General features: G+C 39.3%; 1 protein-coding gene across 1 annotated transcript; it reads left to right on the top strand.

Moving 5' to 3' along the window:
* Positions 1-234: 234 nt before the first annotated feature.
* Positions 235-2,978, top strand: cradd (CASP2 and RIPK1 domain containing adaptor with death domain). Its single transcript, XM_053313842.1, has 2 exons — positions 235-612; positions 2,677-2,978. The coding sequence occupies exons 1-2, from the start codon at positions 318-320 to the stop codon at positions 2,976-2,978; spliced, it is 597 nt and encodes a 198-aa protein (XP_053169817.1). The 5' UTR covers positions 235-317.
* The last annotated feature ends 22,420 nt before the right edge of the window (positions 2,979-25,398 follow it).

The raw sequence follows: 25,398 nt of genomic DNA, 5'->3' as shown, positions 1-25,398 counted from the left end.
AAATGTTTAATTTTTAATAAATGAATATAGCCTGATGTGTTTAATATATGCCGAACTGAAGAGTGACTCATAATAAATTCATAAATTACATTTACTGAGTATTTATTGAAGAATATTACAGAAATATAAGACTTGGGGAGTTTAATGAAACTTTTAGCGTTAGCCAAACTTTGGTTCCGCTTGTGTTTCCAGTCGGACACAATATCAAACAACAACAACAACACCAACAGGAGTAGCTGGGTCGGTAACGGCAGATTCCGGTAAACTAAACATGATTTAACGTATTAACGGGTGTTAACGGGTGAGTGTGTGTTAACATGGAGCCGGCACACAAAGAGCTGCTGCGGAAACACCTGCTGGAGCTGTCCGGGCAGATACAGGTCAGCGACACCATCGTTCCGTTTCTGTTCCAGGAGAACATCCTGACGGAGGCGCAGGTGCAGCTGATCCAGTCTCTGCAGACAGAAACACAGAAGAGCATGAAGCTGCTGCAGCTGCTGCCTGATCGGGGGCCCCGGGCCTTTCCCGCCCTGCTGAGGGCCCTGGATGACTACAGCTGGGTCCGAGACAAGCTGCTGCTGGAGCTGCAGGACTCACCTGGGCACGAGACAGGTGAGACAGGTGAGAGTATTATTTATTAGTGATGTAGTTTGCAGTATTACAGTAAAAGTACTGCAGTATTATAGTGATGTAGTACTGCAGTATTACAGTAAAAGTACTGCAGTATTATAGTGATGTAGTATGCAGTATTACAGTAAAAGTACTGCAGTATTATGAGTGATGTAGTATGCAGTATTACAGTAAAAGTACTGCAGTATTATAGTGATGTAGTATGCAGTATTACAGTAAAAGTACTGCAGTATTATAGTGATGTAGTATGCAGTATTACAGTAAAAGTACTGCAGTATTATAGTGATGTAGTATGCAGTATTACAGTAAAAGTACTGCAGTATTATAGTGATGTAGTACTGCAGTATTACAGTAAAAGTACTGCAGTATTATAGTGATGTAGTATGCAGTATTACAGTAAAAGTACTGCAGTATTATGAGTGATGTAGTATGCAGTATTACAGTAAAAGTACTGCAGTATTATAGTGATGTAGTATGCAGTATTACAGTAAAAGTACTGCAGTATTATAGTGATGTAGTATGCAGTATTACAGTAAAAGTACTGCAGTATTATAGTGATGTAGTATGCAGTATTACAGTAAAAGTACTGCAGTATTATAGTGATGTAGTATGCAGTATTACAGTATTTAGGGTTATAGGTGGTGTATGTTAGGGTAGTAGGTGGTGTATTTTAGGGTGGTGTATGTTAGGGTGGTGGGTGGTGTATTTTAGGGTGGTGTATTTTAGGGTGGTGGGTGGTGTATGTTAGGGTGGTGGGTGGTGTATGTTAGGGTGGTGTATGTTAGGGTGGTGTATGTTAGAGTAGTAGGTGGTGTAGTTTAGGGTGGTGTATGTTAGGGTGGTGTATGTTAGGGTGGTGTATGTTAGAGTAGTAGGTGGTGTATGTTAGGGTAGTGTATGTTAGGGTGGTGGGTGGTGTATGTTAGGGTGGTGTATGTTAGGGTGGTGTAGTTTAGGGCGGTGTATGTTAGGGTGGTGTATGTTAGGGTGGTGGGTGGTGTATGTTAGGGTGGTGGGTGGTGTATGTTAGGGTGGTGTATTTTAGGGTGGTGTATGTTAGGGTGGTGCATGTTAGGGTGGTGTAGTTTAGGGTGGTGCATGTTAGGGTGGTGTATGTTAGGGTGGTGTAGTTTAGGGTGGTGTATGTTAGGGTGGTGTATGTTAGGGTGGTGTATGTTAGGGTGGTGCACGGTCTCCAGCAGCAGAGGTTTGAGCAGCTTTATCAGCATGTGATGAAATGTGCAAACATCCGGCTTTAATCAGGAGAGGCTGCAGCTGCCAGGATTCCTGGAAAGCAGGAGGCCCGGCCTGGAAACCCCCCCAGCCCCTCCCTCCACCCACACACACACACACACACACACACACACACACACACACACACACACACACACACACACACACACACACACACACAGCTCCTCACATACCTGCGGCTGATACCTGGAAGCTGCCAGCTGGTTACTGATTGTTGGAGTGATGTCACAGCTTCCAGGAAGTCTCGCCCGGAGCTTTCTACACACTCACTTCCTCTCTACACTCCTCCTCTCCTCCTCTCTACACTCCTCCTCTCTCCTCTCTCCTCTCCTCCTCTCTACACTCCTCCTCTCTTCACTCCTCCTCTCTTTCTTTCCTTCTTTAAACAAACTGAACATCTTTCCTAGAATGACTCGCTCTCTTCGTCTTGTTTCTCTTTCTGAGAACGTTCCCGTTTCTGGGAATCTTCTGACGTGTAATTCATATAAATATAAAACTTATTAATTATAGATATTTAATTACTTACAGTTAACTGAAGAGCTACGGAGGCCCGATGCTGACAACTAAAATCATCCTTTTAAGATATTTAATGATGTTTTATGAAATGATTTTTAACATTTTCCTCCTATAATCTTTATATTTATACAAGAAATATAAAAACACATTTAACAGAATGTGAACTTTAAAAATAATAATAATAAAATAATAATTAAAGCTGCAAGAAGCGGTGAACGGGCCCTCGCCCCCCAAATAATAATAATAATAATACTAATACTACTGATGTGTCTGCAGGTCTGTGGTCTCCTCCAGACTCGGTCCTGCAGCAGGTTCCTTCAGACCGGGTTTTGTCCCGCTTGGCGTCTCGTCTCGGTTCGGAGGCCGAGGCGGTTCTGCTGGATCTGGGTCTGACAGCAGAGTCCTGGTTCCGGTGTCGGTCCGATAATTCGCTGAGCGCTCACGGAGCCACGCTCGCCGCTCTGTTGCTATGGAGACGAGCCGAAGGGAGGAAAGCCTCGGTCCAGAGACTCCTGCAGAGTCTGGAGGCTGCTGGAGTCCACCGGTCCGTCCTGAAGGAGGTTCAGGATCGGGACTGAAGGAGGTTCAGGATCGGGACTGAAGCGGATCATTAAAGTCTTCCTGCGTCGCTGCTGAATCTGATCTGAACTCAGCAGAGACGCTCGGGACGGACCAAAGAAGAAACAAAGCCAAATTAACTTTATGAACGTTTCTCAGTTGAATCTTCATCTTCATCATCTTCACTAACATCTTCATCTTCATCACTAACCGAAGGTAAATAAAGATAAAAGTGTTGCTGATGTTTTAAATGAGTTTATTTCACAGATCTGAAACTTTCTGACTGTTTTTATGTAAAGGAAATAAAATACAGATTTTCTTATTTTTTTATTTTTCCATTGTAACTAAAAATTAGGGCTGTCAGCGTTAATCGTGATTAGATTAATGCAATCCGTACGCGTTGTTTTTTTAAAATCTCATTTTAATGTTGCAAGCCTTTTTGTCCCTTCTACTCCCCCGTAGACGGCTCCTCTAGCTGTAGCGCTATGCTTTGAAGTGGCCTCCTGCAGTAAACCTACCGCGCTGATGGAAAGTAAGAGAGCTACTGGACTTTTGAACGGCTTGTTTAACTTTAAAACACTTCCAGACGCTTCAGTTGACAAGTCAAAAGTAAAATGCAACCTGTGTCAAACGGAGTTTAACTACCACCGGAGTACGTGGAGTTTGAGTTAGCACCTCCACGCTAAACACCCAGGTGCAGCCAAGCCAGCCTCAGCTCCACCAAAGGACCATTTTGGAGTGTGGGAGTCGCAGCAGAGCCGTGATTGATTCCCAGTTAAGACACTCTGGTAAGAAATGCTTTACATTATGGGCTTAAAACTGCCTTCAAATGGAAAATAACAGGATTTTAAACATGCAATTCAAAACTCGCCATTAATCGTGATTAACTATGGAAACTCTGCGATTAATCGTGATTAAAAAAATTAATCGTTTGACAGCCCTAATAAAAACTGTTCAGTTTCTCAATAAAATGAAAAATCTCATGATGGAAGTTTTGTTCTGATGAAGTCAAAGCTTTGACTCTGAGCTGCTTTCAGGTTTTATTCAAAGTTTATTAATGTAAGAAAAATAATATCAAGCTTTTTATTCTCATTAAAATAAATCAGTTTTCTGCTTTAATGAGAATAAATACTGATTATTATAATTAGACTGTAAATGTTTATTACAACAATAAAAGTTTGTTTTCAAAAAGTTTTCTGTTTATGAGGAGAAACTTTTTATTGTTAAGAAGGACAGATGACAGGAGGGTAGGAAGGAAAGAAGGACAGATGACAGGAGGGTAGGAAGGAAAGAAGGACAGATGACAGGAGGGTAGGAAGGAAAGAAGGACAGATGACAGGAGGGTAGGAAGGACAGAAGGACAGATGACAGGAGGGAAGGAAGGAAAGAAGGACAGATGAAGGAAAGGACAGATGAAGGAAAGAAGGACAGAACTTGTTGAACTCCTTCTCTTCTTTCTTTCTTTCCTTCTTTCCTTCTGTCTTTCTTTCTTTCTTTCCTTCCTTTCTTTCCTTCTTTCTTTCTTTCTTTCCTTCTTTCCTTCTGTCTTTCTTTCTGTCTTTCTTTCTGTCTTTCTGTCTTTCTTTCTTTTCTTTCTTTCTTTCTTTTCTTTCTTTCTTTCCTTCTTTCTTTCTTTCTTTCTTTCTTTCTTTCCTTCTTTCCTTCTGTCTTTCTTTCTTTCTGTCTTTCTTTCTTTCTGTCTTTCTTTCTTTCTTTCCTTCTTTCTTTCTTTCCTTCTTTCCTTCTGTCTTTCTTTCTTTCTTTCTTTCCTTCCTTTCTTTCTTTCTTTCTGTCTTTCTTTCTTTTCTTTCTTTCTTTCTTTCCTTCTTTCTTTCTTTCTTTCTTTCCTTCCTTTCTTTCTTTCTTTCTTTCCTTCCTTTCTTTCCTTCTTTCTTTCTTTCTTTCTTTCTTTCTTTCTTTCTTTCTTTCTTTCTTTCTTTCTTTCTTTCCTTCCTTTCTTTCCTTCTTTCCTTCTTTCCTTCTTTCTGTTCCTGGAAGTCGACTCAAGTTTAAAGAAAACACAACAATGAGCTCTCACTGTACTCCATTAATTCCTCAACGGCTTTCTGTGTGTGTGTGTGTGTGTGTGTGTGTGTGTGTGTGTGTGTGTGTGTGTGTGTGTGTGTGTGTGTGTGTGTGTGTGTGTGTGTGTGTGTGTGTGTGTGTGTGTGTGTGTGTGTGTGTGTGTGTGTGTGTGTGTGTTTTTAAGGTGGACTTATAAGATGTAAAACCACAGTTTAAGTTTAAATTCACATCGTTTTCTGTGCTGAAAAGTCAAAATGAGTCTTAAATATGTGCGTTGTTCACGGTGTGTGTGTGTGTGTGTTAACGTGTGTTAACGTGTGTGTGTGTTAACGTGTGTGTGTGTTAACGTGTGTGTGTGTGTGTGTGTGTGTGTTTACGTGTGTTAACGTGTGTGTGTGTGTGTTAACGTGTGTGTGTGTGTGTCTGTGTGTTAACGTGTGTGGTGGATAGATGAGTGAGGAAAGTGAGCGTTTGTGTGTGAAACATGCAGAAGAAGTGAGTGTGTGTGTGTGTGTGCGTGTGTGTGTTTGTTGGTGTGTGTTTGTTGGTGTGAGTGTGTGTGTGTGTGTGTGTGTCTCTGTGTGTGTGCGTGTGTGTGTGTGTGTGTGTGTGTGTGTGTGTGTGTGTGTGTGTGTGTGTGTGTGTGTGTGCGTGACTGGAAGCAGTGAGTCCTGTGAGTTTCTCAGAAAGTTGTGAACACTGAGCTTTATATCTTCACTCTTTCCAAGAAACTCTGGAAACATTTAAAGTCTGCCGACGTTTTATTGTTCTGCTGCAGGAACGCTGACACAGCTGTAAAGTACTAGTACCTCTAACTGTACTACAGTAAAGTACTAGTACCTCTAACTGTACTACAGTAAAGTACAAGTACCTCTAACTGTACTACAGTAAAGTACAAGTACCTCTAACAGTACTACAGTAAAGTACAAGTACCTCTAACTGTACTACAGTAAAGTACAAGTACCTCTAACTGTACTACAGTAAAGTACTAGTACCTCTAACTGTACTACAGTAAAGTACAAGTACCTCAAACAGTACTACAGTAAAGTACAAGTACCTCTAACTGTACTACAGTAAAGTACTAGTACCTCTAACAGTACTACAGTAAAGTACTAGTACCTCTAACTGTACTACAGTAAAGTACAAGTACCTCTAACAGTACTACAGTGTAGTACTAGTACCTCTAACTGTACTACAGTAAAGTACTAGTACCTCTAACAGTACTACAGTAAAGTACTAGTACCTCTAACTGTACTACAGTAAAGTACTAGTACCTCTAACTGTACTACAGTAAAGTACAAGTACCTCTAACAGTACTACAGTGTAGTACTAGTACCTCTAACTGTACTACAGTAAAGTACTAGTACCTCTAACTGTACTACAGTAAAGTACTAGTACCTCTAACAGTACTACAGTAAAGTACTAGTACCTCTAACTGTACTACAGTAAAGTACAAGTACCTCTAACAGTACTACAGTAAAGTAGAAAGATGTTTCATAAATAAACTTAAGTTATTAAATGTTATATTAAAATATAAATGTTTGTTTCCAGTCAAACATTAATGAAGATGGTTTCTCTCTATTTATAAAATCAGACATCAGAGTCAAACATCCTAAAATTCATTTATACATTTATTAAATAAGAGTCTTAAATACATTAAAATATTAAAATATTGGTTCATTTCATGTAAAGGTTGATAGAACATGTAGAGCTGGGTTATAGACACAGAGGACGATGGTTTTAATCTGTTCCTGCTGCTGAGTGTTAAATGACTGTTACTGTCTATGAAGCTGCACATGAATGTAATGAGGGTAGGAACCTTTGTATTATGTGTGTTGCCTGGGGGACATTAATAGAGTGTGGAACTCAAGCCAACAGGTGTGTGTGTGGAGAGTGAAGTGTGGTCAGATCTTCACTCAGAATAATGAATGATTCTGTTTTTAGGTTTTAAATGTTTGATATAAATATTACAGTACTGTACGGAAGATTTAAAATGTCTAAAATAAATCAAATCAAATAAATAATCACTTTCAAATGCAGTAAATCCACAAATTATGCATTTATTGTTTCATGATGAAAAGAAAGTCAACAGTAAAATGACAATGAAGCTTTTCTCTTTGATTTCTTTCATCTTGAGTCACATTTAGTTTTTAAAACGCTCCCCAGCTGTATTCAGTGCTGGCAGGTCTGTGCTGCCCCCTGCTGGTCACTGTATTCAGTGCTGGCGGGTCTGTGCTGCCCCCTGCTGGTCACTGTATTCAGTGCTGGCGGGTCTGTGCTGCCCCCTGCTGGTCACTGTATTCAGTGCTGGCAGGTCTGTGCTGCCCCCTGCTGGTCACTGTATTCAGTGCTGGCAGGTCTGTGCTGCCCCCTGCTGGTCACTGAAACACCTTCAACCTCTGGAAGACACCGCTCATCCAGATGTGATTAACATTATAAATCACTGTCCTCTTCATTAGAAACATCTGTGTAGTCTAATTCAACTCAATCCAACAGCTCTGATATAAAATCTACTTTATGTTTATTACTGAGCTCATAGTGAGTGATGGAGGTGTGTTAAGGTGCTTTATACTGACTGGTGTTCCTCATATTTTGCCCCTCTCATGTACGTTAATGGGGTGGACAAAATATTAGGAACACAATCTAATATAATGCAACATCATACACCATCAGCCCCAACAGTGAACATTTTTAAATCCAGGTTAAAAACACTTCTCTTCTCCTGTGCTTACGATTGAGCTCTTCTAAAGCACTTTACATTTTAATCTTTCATTTGCACTCTATGTCCTTTTAATGATTTTAAAGCTAATTTATTATTTTATGCTGCAATCATTTTATTTACGTCTTGCTATTTTTCTGTACTTTGTTTTTATTATGGGGGGGGGGGGGGGGGTGGGGGGGGGGTTTAATTGTATGTTTTAAGTTTCTCAAATTACATGTTTTTCTGTTTTATGTAAAGCACATTGAATTGCCATTGTGTATGAAATGCGCTATATAAATAAAACTGCCTTGCCTTGCCTTGCCTTGCCTATAATGAAAAGATCAGTGTAGTTTCAAAGTTTAGCTCTTTAAATATAAATAATATAAAATTCTTCTCATTGTTAAAATAGTGCTCTACTTGTTTATAGTCAGTTATATTTAGTCTCAGATGTTCTTGAGTGTAAATAATCTTGATTTTTCAGCAGGTTGTTTAAAACTGTTACCTTCATGAATACGTTAAGTTATTCTATTTATTTCTAGTAATTATTGGATTTTACAGGTTTAACTATTCATGTTCCTTTTTGTGACTGGAGAGAACAAAGCAGGCCAGATGTACTAGTCAGTGTGATATCTAAAGGATTCATTTAGATTGGTTATATTAATATTTTGGGACCACAGATAATCAGTTCAGCTTCATGATACTGATTAGAGAATCTTTGCTTTGAAAGAAGAAACTGAAACATACAGAAGATATAATTTCTCTGTTTTAATGTGCTTTATTGATGCCTATCAGGCTTTTAACTGAATGAATCATCAACAGTAGTTTCAGACATGGAGTCAGAGCAGCGTACCAGGCAGTGTGAGAAGACTCCTGACTATCAGAGAACAAAGGAGAATAAAAGACCTCCACTTCCCAGACTTTTATCTATCAGAGCTCATAAAACAAAACATCTGAGGCTCTGATGATGATGTTCAAACCAATATGTTGTTACGACTCTCTGAAACAGCTCGACCAAGAGGGACAAACGTAATTACCAGAATCAGATTGTCAGCCAAAAATAACAAATCAACAGTTTCCTACTAAAGCGGATAGTCCTGCCAAAATAAATAAAAAGAAGGGACCTCTGACCTAAACACAGAAAATAATAAAAAACAAATAACTAATAAACTAATATAAGAAAAGCTGCAAAGACACGACGAGAGAGAGAGAGAGAGAGAGAAACATGTGATGCGATGTTTTGACCAGCAGGTGGCAGCATGTAACAGTGTGATCAGGTTAAGATGACTCCTCTTTAGAGCATGTTGCACTCTTTATAGGCTACTACTGCCTTGTGGGTCAGGGTTAAAAAAGAACATGCAGAAGCTTCAGGTCGCCTATAATAACTGTATGCAGATATTACTCAGAAACATTAGATGATTTAGCTCAATTTCCACCTGGTCCGTCAGCGGCGCCGCGGTCACCGGAGCTGAGATCTGCCTCTATAATCAATGAGAGTGTTTCCACCTGCAGCATCTCAGCAGCTTCAATCTACAACATTTCTACCTATTTCTGACGGAGCTGGGTTAGGGTTAGTTTCTAACTGTTTCTAACTCTTGAACAAGCTCAACAGAGCAGATTGCACCAGACAGGAAGTCAGACACCGAATCGGCATAATAAAACTTCCGTCTTTCAAAATAAAACAACCCGTGCAGCCTCCCGATCGTATTTCAGCAACAAACATGAATAAAGCAGACAGATAAAGACTCCATCTAGCTACGTAGCTACTGACACATGACATCAGCACAAAAAGAAAAGAAAATTACCAAATCAACTAAATTTGAGCAAGTTAACAAAATCGGGTCATTTAGTTGTGCTGCTACTACAGTACTTTATTACTGTATTAACAGAGCAACTTCATCTCCCAGAGCATGCTCCGCTCCGCTGCTGTAACGCTCCCGGTGTGAGTTGACACCGAGCAGAGGACGGAGATAAACCGTAGCACAGCCGTTCCGCACCGGTGACAGACCCGGTGGAAATCCCCAGGGCTGGAGTCAGTTTAGGTTCTACTGAGACACCTGATGTACAAATGTAACTGTAAACTGGATGATGATTTGGATGACTGGATTATTGTCATGTTAACTAACCTGTGTTGTGTAATACTGGTTGTGTGTATTTGTATCTTTGACTGTGAGTCTGAAACAGTTGATGTTCATGCAGCACTCTGCCCCTGTGAGTCATTTGAGCTTAAAATAGCCCATTAACATTTCGTCCTTCCCTGGTATGATCATGTGTTTGAGGCCCAACAATAAAAAAAGAAGCCTATAAAATATTTGAGGTGTTGTAATGAACAGCTTTTAATAAGCTCACAGTCATCAAGCGTTCCCTAAACATCTGTCCTCTCAGGGAACATCTCTGCCTGAACTCCATCTGCAGCTCCTAAATATCGGCACACAGGAATCATTTACCAAGTTTGGAAAGTTATAAAACTCTTGGACAGTTAGGAGAGATTTCTGCTCTGAGACACTTGATAAATACGAGCCCAGATGTGACAGATGTGACAGACTGGATGTTCACTAATTTCATTCGTCATAGATGTGTCATACATTCACTTATCAAATCATATCCTGGTTCTGTTGATAACATCAAACCTGTGATAACAAACTTTGTGTTTTCGATTCCAGTCTAAGTTTTAATGATCATATCAGCAGCTGGTTCAGTCCTGCTTTCACCATTAAAACATTAAAACAATATCTATAAAACTAACACAGAACACTGCTGCTGAGATTCATTGCCCCCCTTTCCTGTGACATCCACGATAATTACATTAGATGATATTTCTGTGTTAAAGTCTCTCTAACACTCTAACGCTCAAATAGAGAGTGTAATGTTCTGACATCAGAATCACAAACACAGTTGATTTTTAAATCAACAGTAAAACTCCAAAAAAGTACCAAACAAAAGAGACAAAGATCTCAGCTGAAATAAACTAAAGATGGGAAATCACTGTGTCAGCCACTCAGGTATTCCCCCTAAAATATAAAAAGGGAAAAATAATTTAATCTAATTTAACCAAACAAAACCAAAAACTAGACTAGCGGTAGTTTCCATCCAGAAGTAAAATAACAAACTAACAAAACAGAAAAGACAGAAAAGTTCCCTGATTGTTTGGTGCAGAGACCAGAGAGAGATGATTCTTCCCACTCCTCCTGAGATCCTCTCCCAGCTGATTACCAACAGCTCTCAGGTGATTCTTCCTGTAAAAAGAGAGACAGGTAGAGACAGAGGGACGACACTAGAGAGAGAGAGAGAGAGAGAGAGAGAGAGAGAGAGGAGAGAGAGAGAGAGAGGGATGACACTAGAGAGAGAGAGAGAGAGATGACACTAGAGAGAGACAGTTTGTTTTACGACTGATTTAAAATATTTGATGGATTATTTTTAAAGACAGCAGATGACATTTGAGTCTCTGTGTGCAAATATTAAAGGTATCCAGCTTTTATATGCAGAAATATGATGTTAAAATGAACAGTTAATATCTCCTACTTATATTTAATAAGTTATTTACATTAAGCTGTAAACACTGGCAGGGGTGCATTAATGAATGGTGCTACAGCCCCAGGGCCTCCACCATGGGGGGGCCTCTAAAAATTGAGAATAATTATGTAGCTAATGAACTCTACCGTAACTCACATGACGCTGCACTACAGTGACATCTGGTGGTGAAAGTGATGAGGATGGTGCGACACCGAGAGTTATGAATCAGTTATTTGCTTGTAATATGTTTGATTTGTGCTGTATGTTGGCTCATTTGCAAAAGTGAAATGCACATAGTTAATGGTATAAATGTTGTACCATTATGGATCTTTCTATCACATCCAGTTTTCTCAGTTATAGACAGGCTTGGGAAGTAACAGAATACATGTAACGGTGCTACGTAATTAGGATACAATGAAATACAATACAATATACTTTACTGTCCCGCCTAGGGAAATTTATCTTTGACTGAGCAACTGTGCCATAAATGCCTTGACAGTCACATTGACGACAGACAAAACATCACCAGCGTAACTGTATTCCACTGCAGTTACAGAAAAAATAGATGTAATCTAATTACAGGTTAAAAATGGGGATTATTTATCAGGATTATAATTTTAAAACACATTTAACAATAAAGAACTTTATACTACCATGCACCGTAAAAGTCCCAAACGTGAGCAGAGCAAAGGGGAAATTATCTCTCTGATCCACGATGGTCTGAGTAGAAGATGATATAGCATGATGCACAGCAGGCACACACACACATTGAACTTAAAAGTTGGCAGGGATGTCTGTTTTTCTCTGTCTCACTCCTAAAGACTCGCAGCAGTTATCAGAGAGCTTGAGTTGATAACAGCTTGTAGCACATTACTGCTCTCCACAGATATGACTGTGTGTGCGTATCATGTTGACCTGACACTGGGTCACTGATCACTGAACACTTTCAATACTGAATGAGTCAAAGAAAACTCAGACTCAATCAATCAATCAATCTTTATTTATAAAGCGCCAAATCCCAACAGAGTCATGTGAAGGCTCTTTCCACATAGAGCAGGTCTAAACCGAACTCTTCAGGTTTCATTTAAAGAGACCCAACATTCCCACATGAGCAGCACTTGGTGACAGTGGAGAGAAAAAACTCCCTTTAACAGGAAGAACCCTCAGAACCAGACTCAGAGTGGGAGAACATCTTTTAACAGGAAGAACCCTCAGAACCAGACTCAGAGTGGGAGAACATCTTTTAACAGGAAGAACCCTCAGAACCAGACTCAGAGTGGGAGAACATCTTTTAACAGGAAGAACCCTCAGAACCAGACTCAGAGTGGGAGAACATCTTTTAACAGGAAGAACCCTCAGAACCAGACTCAGAGTGGGAGAACATCTTTTAACAGGAAGAACCCTCAGAACCAGACTCAGAGTGGGAGAACATCTTTTAACAGGAAGAACCCTCAGAACCAGACTCAGAGTGGGAGAACATCTTTTAACAGGAAGAACCCTCAGAACCAGACTCAGAGTGGGAGAACATCTTTTAACAGGAAGAACCCTCAGAACCAGACTCAGAGTGGGAGAACATCTGCCTGGACCGGTTGGAGTAGAGAGGAGAGAGAGGAAGGAGAACCTGATCATTGAGAGCTTTGACGGTGAGGAGAAGGATTTTGAATTATGTTCTGAATTTTACGGGACTCCACACAGCCATCAGGCCAGGCTCTGTTTCATCACAGCTGTTACCTGAGAATATTAAAACACAGTGAATTGCGCAGTATTTGCACCGCTATCTGCTGCGTTTGATTTTTCTACTTAATTTCTACTCTCTGAACACATTAACGTCTCCTCCTTAGCGTGTGGGTATTTTCGCTGGTCTTTGTCAATTAGATGTTTTTATTTTAAAAGAAAGTCGCCCTTATTGTATTTGGTATTGCAGTAACCCTAACTAGTAATCCAGTGGAGCTGTGGGGAAGTGCATCAGCTCTTTAGTCACATAGAGACGCTTTTCTTCTTCCTGTTTAATTCTTACACCGCCCTTCCTGTTGAGCACCCCTCCCCCACCGGCCTCTAGTGTTTACATTTTATAAACACACAGTCCACAATATTGTTGGATTACAGTGTGGAGGAAAAATGAACTGTTTGAGAGATGACTGTTATTGTATTAATGCTTTGATCATCTTTCTGGTCTAGAGTCAACTTTACCTTAAAAACAACATGGTGATCTTATTTATGAGCTTTTATAAGCTGTCACCACACTGATCTGTTGTTAGATGTCTCACAGCTTGTTAGTGAGGATGAAATGAACGTCTTTATAAAGAAACAATGGAGTTATTAATGATCTACAGGAAAACAGTGTGAGAACAGATAAGTGTGTTGACTGTGGTGTTGGGTGGAGGCTGAAAGTAAAAACTGTTTCATGGCCTCCTCTCTTCCTGCAGAGCTCAGATGAGCTCTGTGTTTACATTTAGAAAATAATCTCTCTCCCACATGTAGACTGTGAGTTCGCCATCTTGAGCCACTCCCTACTGAACACTCACACACACACACACTCACACACACACACACACACACACACACACACACACACACACACACACACACATATCATTCAGCACCTACATTACTTTTGGGCACAAGTTATAATTTGGTTAATCTTGGGTTAAATGAATATCTTTTGTAATGTTTGCCATGGTGTGTCTCCGTGTAGATGTGCGTAAGGCCTCTATGTGCTCTGCAGCAAGAGAGGAAGTCAGGAAACAGCTCACACAAACACTTTCAGTCTCCGCCCATAAAGCCTGTTATCACAAGCACACTGTGTCCTCAGACGCACTGTGAGAGTCAAAAACAACTCCATATATGGTGTTGCTGTTGCTATGTACAGCTGCTAGTTCTTGAATTTAGTTCTCTGTTTTCAACTATCGCTTCTTTAAAATCGGGATCAACGTATCATGAGTTTAGGATAACATGTTCTGTTTCCTCTTTCTTTATGAAACATTCATTTCATCCACACTAACAAGCTGTGAGACATCTGACTTCCAACAGATCAATGTGGTGACAGCTTATAAAAGCTCATAAATAAGGTTATGTTCTTTTTACGGCAATATTAATCAGTTGAATCTACTTTAACACTGTATTAATGATCATCAAAGCATTAATACAATAAGTCATTTCTCTAACAGTTCAATCATGATTTCCTCTTTACTGGAATCTAATAATATTCTGTTTATAAAATGTAAACACAGAAAATAGAATAAATATTAAAAGCTCAGCAAAGTGTGTGTGTGTGTGTGTGTGTGTGTGTGTGTGTGTGTGTTGAATGACGAAGGTTTTGAACGCGGGGAGGGGGGGGGAGTTCAACATGAAGAAGGAAGTGAGTTTAAACAGCGTTTATCTCTGTGTGACTAAAGAGCGAAAACTTCATCTGGAAACGTGAACATATCGGATTAAATGATTTAACTGTTTCATCTTCCTACATTTTTTAAAAAGATTTATTAATTTTTTGCCTGTATTTGCAAGTACAGCAGCGTCATAGAGACTGACAGGACATCGGGAGTGGAGTAAAGGTCTTTACCGGAGCTGAACCAGGGACGCTTTGACTCTGCAGCATGTTTTATAATCACTCAGCTACTAAAAGTCTCCCATCGGTCTACATAGAGCCCTGAATCCTGATTGGTGAGTTTTATTAAATATAAATGAAAAACATATCTGTACTATAGTAGAGTATAGTATATATTGTTAGTCTTTAAATTGTAAACATAATTCTCTTTGTCTGCATTACGGTTGAATTTCTTTCTCCAGTCTGGTCTGACCCAGTGTATGAACTATATCATGTTTGTCGGGGAGGGGGAGGGGAGGGGGAGGGTTGATGCTTCTTGCCACGTAGACTGTAACTGAATAAGGAAACTAAGCGGGGCGGGGCTGAAAGATGAGAAGTTGTGTTTTTTTTCGTTTTAAGAGCGGGGAATTCAACAGGAAGAGCGAGCTGAGGTCACTCTGCACTTCCTCTCTGCTCCAATCACACTTTTACACACTTTGAACTCGTTGTGTTGCTTTGACACATTTAGAGACTTGCTGGTGAATAAAGTGGAACAGCTAAAGAGATTCATATTTGTAGACAAAGACTCCAAACTGAAGCTAAGCTAACTAGACCAGGTCTAAACCTCTTTATGTGTGGACTATGTGGTCAGTGTGTTACAGAGACAGTCAGGTGTGTCTATAAAGTCCTGAATATTAAATGATCATCTGAAGTTTTCTGTAGTAGTATCATCACATGACCTGGTTAAACTATGTTTGAGTCAAAAGGGAAAAAGAAATGCAGCTGTAAGAACAAACTTTCCACTCTTAGTTTTAGTTCAGTTATGAAATCCAAATGATCTGAGGTGTTTTCCCCATGACTGTTTTGGGGGTGGGGGGGCAGGCGGTAAGTCCCTGAAACTGCAGGAGTTGATGGTGGTCATGTAGGGTTTTCTCTGGTTTATGGAGGATTTAGCTGCTGTGGTTGATTATCATTACAATATTGATCAAAGTCTCAGCATGGGTTGAAGTGTTTCAATGTGCACTGAGAGAAAAGTGAAGGAAACATGTTCACTGATTAAGTCAGCAAGACGTCCTGAAGTCATTGTTAGATTTGTGTGAGTGGGAGAGAGCGAGATACAGTTGAGAAGCTTTTAGTAAACTTTTTCATTTGGTTTTAATTTAGTGATGCAGCTCCTCATGTCATCAGGTTGGTCATTCCACTGAGTTGTGGTTTCACAGAGAAAACTGACCGTCCAAATTTAGTGAGATGAAATGTTTGGTCCAATCTGTTATAGAGGATATTCTGGAGGATGTGATAGAACTTATTGAGTGAGTATTCACACAGTCATCTAGTAGAGGAGGAGCCAAATCATTTAAAACTTTAAAATCAGGCACGAACAGGGATGGGCAGTATTTCTAATTTTTTGGCGCTGTTTCACACTTGCTTTGGGCACATTACACACGCTGTGGGCTGGCGTTTATTTACCTTTGCTGGACTGATTACCAGGCTCCGTAGGCGTCGTCTGAATGCAACACTGTTTGAGAAGTTAGTTGTGCTTAAAGGCATCAACTGAGGAGACACCACTAGCTAAGGTGGCGTTAGGTTAAACATACTCCTTTTCTCACACAAGGACAGCACAAGGACTTGAGTTCACAAGCTTTGATAGCAACACTTGAGTTTGCTATTTTCTTTCATTTTTCTGTTTTACAGTTTTTTTCTAGACTTTAAATGTGTCTATGTTCTCTGACCTATGAAATATTTCAGTGCTATGGTGACATGACCTGATCATTTCCTCAAACAAGGACATTTCCAACCTCATGCACATTTACAATAAGAAATGATTGATAATGTCATAACTACTGACTTCTAATTGGCTTAACTTGTTGGATGGTATTGATGTGACAACCAGATTTTTTTGTATTGACATTGAGGTTGTGCACACGCCAGTTTCAGGTGGATACACAATTATTCAACTGTGATGAAACTCACCATAAGTTTGGTAGGGATGGTGTTAAATAACTGAAAAGGTTAAAATGCTACCTAGTTTATATTTCTAAATAAATCATCAATTTGGATTGTTTGTCTTTGAGTTATTGTCACTGATTCATAGTGGGCAATCTATTACACCAAGAGAGTAAATAAGTAGGTATACTGAAGGAAGGGATAGATGAAAAAGGCTATTAGAGAAAGGTTGTTTAAAAACCTGCCTTGGGGAAATAAGTATTTTGTAGTATTTTGAAAATGCAAAAATATAGGCACAAATATGAAAATAATCTAAAATTTCAGTATCCTACAGTGATGGAGATGCTGTTTGAGAGTTTTTAGAGTTTGTTTCTATGAGGACTCAAACGGTCTTTAGACTCAAACATGACTGACTGAGACAGTTAGCTAATTCAGTTGTTTTAGCGTGTGTGTGAACAAAAGTGTCATTTGCATACATTTGCAGTTGTAGTTGCAGATCATTAATGTAAAGAAACCCAACACTGACTGGAACACTCATTGTGCTTCATGTTACTGGACAGTACATCTGAAGCTTTAACACACTGCATCCTGTTAGATGAATATGAGACATTCATGCCAAAGCTCTGCATGACAAGTTAAAGTTTTACTGTTTAAACATCATGACTGACTGTGTTGAATATTTAACTCTATTAGCAGTAGCTGTTTCAATTTTCATTTGAAAATAGAATTGACAGTGGATTTCCAGTCATCAGCAAAGGAGCAGTGTTTAAAAGATAAGTTAATTAAATGAGGAATGGGGAAGTTTAAATATCTTGTTACTCATTAGTCTCTACCAGCTTGAAATTTCCAACTGAGGCATCTGTAGGAACAATATCCAGTTTCCTTTTTGTATTTTTTTCCTAACTCATATACAGACTCAAGGAAAAATATTAAAGGCAGAAGCAACAGCAAGATGATTTTCAGATAACTTTCCCTTTACTTTGAGTTTAAAATCTCCTTAAAAATGTTTTTGTGAGATTATTGATGTTTTAAATAAAATTCAGATAAATTCGCTGTTGCCTTTTTGCCTCATTCAGTATACTGAGATGATGAAATTGACCTTCTCTTAGGCGCGCAGGTGGTTGAGTGGTTGGAGCGCATGCCACATACGCAGCCGACCCTGGTTTGAATCCCCGCCAGAGGTCCTTTGCTGCATGTCACACCCCCCTCTCTCTCCCATGTTTCCTGTCTGTCTACTGTTCAATAAAGATGTCCATGCTGAAAAAATCTTTAAAAGAAATTGTCTTTCTCTTAACTCTTGGATACATTTGTTTCTATTTCAATCAGGAGAGACCAGAGAATGAATTAAAATAATGTTTATTATACGGATGAAATTAATGATTAGGTATTGTCAAAGTCTTTGGCGCTTAGACTCTGCAGGGTGATGCTGCTCAGTCCTGAGCATGATAGATCCCTCATGGAGTCCAGACTCTGGTGGTGGCTGATAAGAACCTCAGGCAGAACCGCGTGACAGTATTCTTCAATCTGACTTCTGCTGAGACTGATTGGGCTGATGAGGTTGATGAAGTGATGCATTGATGAAGGTGAAGACTGAGTGGTGATGAGGAGCTGGTGGGTCACAAAAAACTGCACCAAGAAAGCACTGAGACAGCTGCAATATGATAGGCTGACAATGAAGGTGTGTCACTGTTCTGTTGGTTTAGATGTGAGCAGGTGATGATGATGCTCCAGAAATGACAGACTTTGACAGAGATCAGCTGTGAGAAGAAACAGAATGACTAAAGAATGAATCCTACACAGGAGCGAGGTAGTGGAGCTGTGGAGTGGACAGGCAGGAGAAGGCAGAGCAGATTGTGTTCCAGTAGAGATTGTTGGAAAGAGCAGGACAGGTGATCTGAGACAGAGACACAGACAGATGAGGAACATACTGTATATACTTGGCTGTAGTACTGTTACCACAGAGGGGAACAGATGATGGAAGTGGAAGTGGAAATCTGAGCTGGGTAGATGCATAGACATATATACGTAGACATATATATGTAGACATATATACATAGACATATATACATAGATATATGTCTGTGGGTAGATGTACTACTGGGAGTTGATTAGTGGAATAGACTTCAGGTGTGCAGGTGATCAGGAGAGTAGGAGGCTATGCCCACATCACATGAGACAGACAGGGACACACAGGAGCACATGAGAAGGGAGAGGAGCAGGCTGTACCATGACAAGTACAGAATATCAAGGTTTCATTAGTTTTCACAAATGTTCATTAAAGCACAGTAAATTGATTTGTTTTTTAGAATTGATCGGTATCCTCACATTAAATCTTTCCCTCACAGAGTTGATTCTGTGAGTAAAAGCAGCCATAGTCCAGGTCATCAGAGGTTAAACCTGTTGGTTTCACTGATGGACTCTTCTTGCTTAGCTCTGGGTAAAGAAGGATCATTTGTTTTAGTTGCTGTGGTTCTAAATCTATTTTGAGTCAGTTTACTTGTGCATAGGGTTAGTTTATTATCTGATAAGCCAGTGATTAAATAATAACTTAATTATTCATTCTAGTTTGTTTGTAAATGTCAGAACAGTAGGTGTACTAGAGCATTTTACAATCCTAGTTGGGCAACATTAGTTGTCCTTGATGAAATTGTTCTGTGATCATTTTGAGTCTTCCTCAGATTTATCCTCCATGTTCATATTAAATGTTTGTACCAAACAGCAGGAGGACTCCACAAAGCTCTTAAATTAACCCCCCCCCCCCCCCCCCCCCACACACACACACACACACACACGTGACTTCCAGTAAAGCAGCGGGAACAGACAGAAAGTGAAAGTATTCAGACTGACTTCATTTTACAGTCATCAGAGCAGAAGGAGGAAAACAGTGTGAGGCAGGTGAGTGTTAATATCAGGACTGTAGATAATGATTACTGTCATTATTGATCAATCTGATGATTATTGATCACATTCATTGTTTAGTTTATGAAATTGTCATTGTGACTGTTTGACATCTTCTTACTTACTTAGGAAAGTGTGTCTGGGTTTAAATACTTGTATCTGATGCTGAAGGATGATTGCTGGAGGACCTTCAATAAAATCATGTAGTTAAACCTAAAATACTCCCAAACAGAGTCAAAAGCATTCCTCTGTTTTACTAGTCCTGTAGCGTTAACTCCCCCACTTTGAGCTGCCTGTTCCACCGGCACACACTGACCTCTGGTGGCTGTGCTGAGTACTACAGCACATCACATCAGTACAGCTTCTCTGTGTCAGTCAGTAACAGGAAGAGGAGCCTCTGTGTTTCTAAATACTCTGTTATACTGTAATACTTTGATAACAGCCAGACCTGATCTGCTGTCACAAAGAACTCAAAGTTAAATCATTTACTATCATCAGTCAGGAATGTTTAGTTTGAGTGTAAATGACAGACAGTAGATATAAATATGAAACTACAACACCAAAACATTTGAGCTCTTTAGTTTTTGGTGTCTTGTAGAAATGTTGTTAGAGGATTGGATCATACTGAGGGACTCTGCAGTATTTAGTCCTTCTTCTAGGAGAACCAGTAAACATACTGTAGTACTAGTACTGTAGTAGAAACTTCATTTAATTACTGATATATGATCTGGTTACAATAAGACTGTTATATATATTATTACTGATAAAGAATAAAATAATGATGTCTGAGTGTTACAGTATAATGATCATCACTGTCAGAGGGTTTAGTTTAGTCTCTCTGTGGACTGTAGCTGCACATTTATCTGTTAACACAGAACACACCTTTACTGGAAGATAAGTGGTTTTACTACAATGAGGAGTCACACATGGTTGTAGTTAAAGTCATGTAAACTAATAAGAAGCTACTAAGTTGAGAGGCAGGACTGGGTTTATTATACTGTGTATGTGTGTGTGTCTCCAGTGTTACTGGTTTACCTCTCAGACTCCAGAAGATGAAGAAAGAGGAGGAAGAGGAGGACGGAGCAGAGTCTGTAATATCCAGCTGTCTGTCTATGAAGAGTGACCGGTCTGTACCTAGACCTCCAGACTTCAGTATTGAACCTGGACTCTCAGACACAAAGTAAGAGACTGTTTCTATTTAAACTGACCTGAAGACAGAGGTGGACAAAGTACACAACTTCACTACTTGAGTAAAAGTACAGATACTCCTTGTCAAATATTACTCCAATACAAGTAAAAGTAGCTTAGTCAAAATATTACTGAAGTAAAAGTACTAAAGTATTCGCTTAAAAAATTACTTAAGTTAAAGTATTATGTAAAATAGTAAAAGTAAAATATCTCAGGAAATACAGGAAAGTAGCTTTATTGTCATTATGCAATACACTGATGTGATTCTGCTACAGACGTGTTTATAGCTCAAAAATAAACATATAAAGTCAAGAAGCCTCAGAACACAGACTCAGCTGCATTCATCAACAAATGAAATTTCTTCATATTGTACAGTAGTTACATTTCAACACACCTAACCCCTACCTTGGACTCTTTGATATGAATTGTATAAAAAACATGAACAGGAAGTCAACTTAATCATTCAACTGCACTGCAACAGTTGCCAAATGTGAAAACCGTTTAAAAATGGCAACTACGATGGCACATACACTTATGTTTAAAATGTTCATCTGCAATTTAACAAACATTAAGCTAGCTAACGTTAGTAGCTACTTTACCACGACATACTTTTTCAGGTTGGAAGACGAGTTTTTGTAGGCCGTGATATAATTAGTTTGCGGTAAGTACAACAAACATTTAAACTGAAACAAATCAGTTTTTGTGACAAAAATCTCAAACATGGGTTTGAGATAAGAACACGGGTCCTCGGTGGGAGTTTCTCCAGCTTCTTCCTCCATGTCTTCGTATGGCATGACTTAGTACAGGTATGGCAATATGACTAAGACAAACCATATGCAAATCAGCAGAAACAGTTTATTTATCAGCTGACGTGAGCTCAAAAGTAGCGAGTAACGAGAGCATCAATAGAAATGTAGTGGAGTAAAAAGTATCCCCCAAAAATAATACTCAAGTAAAGTACAGATATTCAAAAACTGTACTTAAGTACAGTACTCAAGTAAATTTACTTTGTTACTGTCCACTACTGCCTGAAGATGATTCAGGTTTTAATCTTATTTAATAATCTACATTACAACAATATTCTTCTATAATTATGTTGCTGTGTTTTTTAATTCAGTCACTGATTTCTTTATTGTTTGAGTTTTTACTGCATTATTTCTTTGTTTATAGTTTAATTTAGTTTAAAGAGAGTTTGATGCTTGATTGCTGCTCTGAATTATTTATTAGCTGCTTCAATCAATGTTTACACTTTTTATTGATTTCTATAAGACACATTCCTTTAAATGATTCTCCATTTCCTAAAACTGTAAAGACAAATATATAACTTCACACTCATCAGAATTAAACTGTTGATTAAAAACCAGATAATGTTCATGTGAATCAAACGTAGTGTTTCAGTCGTCACACAGCAGCCATCAAACACACAAACACTATAAACAGCTGTTCCACACTGCCGAGATCAACTGTGAACTCTACAGTAAGAAGCTGTTAGTGTGATGAATAATGATGTTTATGGTTTTCATCCAGAACATCTTTACATGATGAACTCAATATAAAGACACAACACTGGTACACTTTGACTTTTTAAATTCTTAAACATAATTTGTGGAGAAGTAAAAGTACTATAGAAATGTGCCACTGATACATAAAGAACGATGTAAAGATGAAATCAGTGCTCAAATACAAAAAGTAACAAATCAAATATTTAGTTGTTACTGTAATACAGTAAAATGTTCAACTGACTCACAAGACCCACAAAAGATAAAACTATAATAATAATAATAATATTAAACTTTATTTCTCAGTCACAAGGTGCTTCACACAAGCAATATTAACAGAATAACAAAAAAACAACAAAACTCAATCAAATATAAATCCTCCTCTTGTCCTCACTCTTTCTCTCTGTACTTCTTGATGTTTAGTTTTAGGGTTAGGGATAAAATGTTTAGAACATGCAGAAGGAGAGATGAACACAACTATTGATTATTATTAAATCATGAACCTTTGACGTGTTTCATGTCATCTGATCTTTACAGGAACTAATGATGTGTGTAAAATAATTGTTGTTTCCACAGACACAGAGCAAAGTTTCCATCATCCAGCCGTCTGTCTATGAAGAGTGACCGGTCTGTACCTAGACCTCCAGACTTCAGTAATGAACCTGGACCCTCAGACACAAAGTAAGAGACTGTTTCTATTTAAACTGACCTGAACATGATTCAGTTTTTATATCTTATTTAATAATCTACATTTAATCACTATTCTTTTATAATTCTATTTTTTCCTAGTCAGTCACTGAACTTTTTGTTGTTTGAGCATTTATCACATTATTTCTTCATTTATAGTTTTCATTTTGTGGAAATAGTTTGATGCTTGATTGCTGCTCTGAATAGTTATTATCAATCAATCTTTATTTATAAAGCGCCAAATCACAACAGAGTCATGTGAAGGCTCTTTCCACATAGAGCAGGTCTAAACCGAACTCTTCAGGTTTCATTTAAAGAGACCCAACATTCCCACATGAGCAGCACTTGGTGACAGTGGAGAGAAAAAACTCCCTTTAACAGGAAGAACCCTCAGAACCAGACTCAGAGTGGGAGAACATCTTTTAACAGGAAGAACCCTCAGAACCAGACTCAGAGTGGGAGAACATCTTTTAACAGGAAGAACCCTCAGAACTAGACTCAGAGTGGGAGAACATCTTTTAACAGGAAGAACCCTCAGAACCAGACTCGGAGTGGGAGAACATCTTTTAACAGGAAGAACCCTCAGAACCAGACTCAGAGTGGGAGAACATCTTTTAACAGGAAGAACCCTCAGAACCAGACTCAGAGTGGGAGAACATCTTTTAACAGGAAGAACCCTCAGAACCAGACTCAGAGTGGGAGAACATCTTTTAACAGGAAGAACCCTCAGAACCAGACTCAGAGTGGGAGAACATCTTTTAACAGGAAGAACCCTCAGAACCAGACTCAGAGTGGGAGAACATCTTTTAACAGGAAGAACCCTCAGAACCAGACTCAGAGTGGGAGAACATCTTTTAACAGGAAGAACCCTCAGAACCAGACTCAGAGTGGGAGAACATCTTTTAACAGGAAGAACCCTCAGAACTAGACTCAGAGTGGGAGAACATCTGCCTGGACCAGTTGGAGTAGAGAGGAGAGAGAGGAAGGAGAGGAAGAGGAGAGAGAGGAAGGAGAGGAGAGGAGAGAGAGGAAGGAGAGGAGAGAGAGGAAGGAGAGGAGAGAGAGGAAGGAGAGGAGAGAGAGGAAGGAGAGAGAAGCACATTGAAGGTCCAGGACTGGAATCCGTCATCCGGACGTCTCCAGGCCCAGATTACCTGTGAGACCAGAAAGCACAGACAACTCCGGGGAAGAAGTTTAGCTTATTGAAGCATTAATAGAACATGATTGTTAATGGATATAGATGGATGGATAGAGAGAGAGAGGGAGGAGGAGAGAGGAGCCCAGTGCATCATGGGAGTCCCCCGGCAGTCTAAGCCTATAGCAGCATAAACTAGGAGCTGGAACCGGCCCCAACTAGAAGCTTTATCACAAAGGAACGTTTGAAGCCTACTCTTAAATGTAGAGAGGGTTCTGCCCCCTGGAACCAATCTGGGAGACGGTTCCACAGGAGAGGAACCTGACAACGGAAGGCTCTGCCTCCTGTTCTACTTTTAGAGATACTAGGAACCACAAGTAGGCCTGCATGCTGGAAGCGCAGTTTTCTAGTAGGTACATAAGGTTCTATGAGCTGGGAGCGCAGTGTTCTAGTAGGTTCATAAGGTTCTATGAGCTGGGAGCACAGTGTTCTAGTAGGTTCATAAGGTTCTATGAGCTGGGAGCACAGTGTTCTAGTAGGTTCATAAGGTTCTATGAGCTGGGAGCACAGTGTTCTAGTAGGTTCATAAGGTTCTATGGGTTCTTTCAGATATGAGGGAGCCTGATCATTAAGAGCTTTGAAAGTGAGGAGAAGGATTTAAATTCTATTGTAGATTTTACAGGAAGTGGATGCAGTGAAGATAAATGCAGTAATATTTTCCACCTGTGTTATAATTTTGGAGTGGAATATTTCTAGTGTTACTGACAACATTGACTTTGTCACTAATAATCTCCCATATGTGTTTTTTCTGGTAATATTAGTTTTTGTTTTAACTCGATATATTAGTTAACCTCTTCCACTAGAACCTGATCACATTTCTGCTCGTCCAAACTCTCCATTAAGACACAAAACCCTCATTTAAATCCTGTCGTCTGCTCCTGTTGCTCTGTTTTCATTAAGCAGTTATTCTCAGTAGATCAGCTGCAAAACACACAATCTATTGCGCTGTGCTGGTGTTTAGTTACTTTATTTGGGATCTTAGTAAATCAGACCCTAAGAGTATAAAACAGCTGTTCCACACTGCTGAGATCAACTGTGAACTCTACAGTAAGAAGCTGTTAGTGTGATGAATAATGATGTTTATGGTTTTCATCCAGAACATCTTTACATGATGAACTCTATATAAAGACACAACACTGTTACACTTTGACTTTTTAAATTCTTAAACATAATTTGTGGAGAAGTAAAAGTACTATAGAAATGTGCCACTGATACATAAAGAACGATGTAAAGATGAAATCAGTGCTCAAATACAAAAAGGTAACAAATC

This window comes from Scomber japonicus, chromosome 23, assembly GCF_027409825.1.
Source record: "Scomber japonicus isolate fScoJap1 chromosome 23, fScoJap1.pri, whole genome shotgun sequence".
Lineage (NCBI taxonomy): Eukaryota > Metazoa > Chordata > Actinopteri > Scombriformes > Scombridae > Scomber > Scomber japonicus.
The sequence above is the reverse complement of the archived record's forward strand: the minus strand, read 5'-3'. Positions and strand labels throughout refer to the sequence as shown.

Bases quoted from the DNA above. Each gene is read 5' to 3' on its own strand.
- cradd (XM_053313842.1), top strand. From the start codon at position 318: ATGGAGCCGGCACACAAAGAGCTGCTGCGGAAACACCTGCTGGAGCTG. The intron at 613-2,676 runs GTGAGACAGGTG...ATGTGTCTGCAG, and splicing joins CTCACCTGGGCACGAGACAG to GTCTGTGGTCTCCTCCAGAC.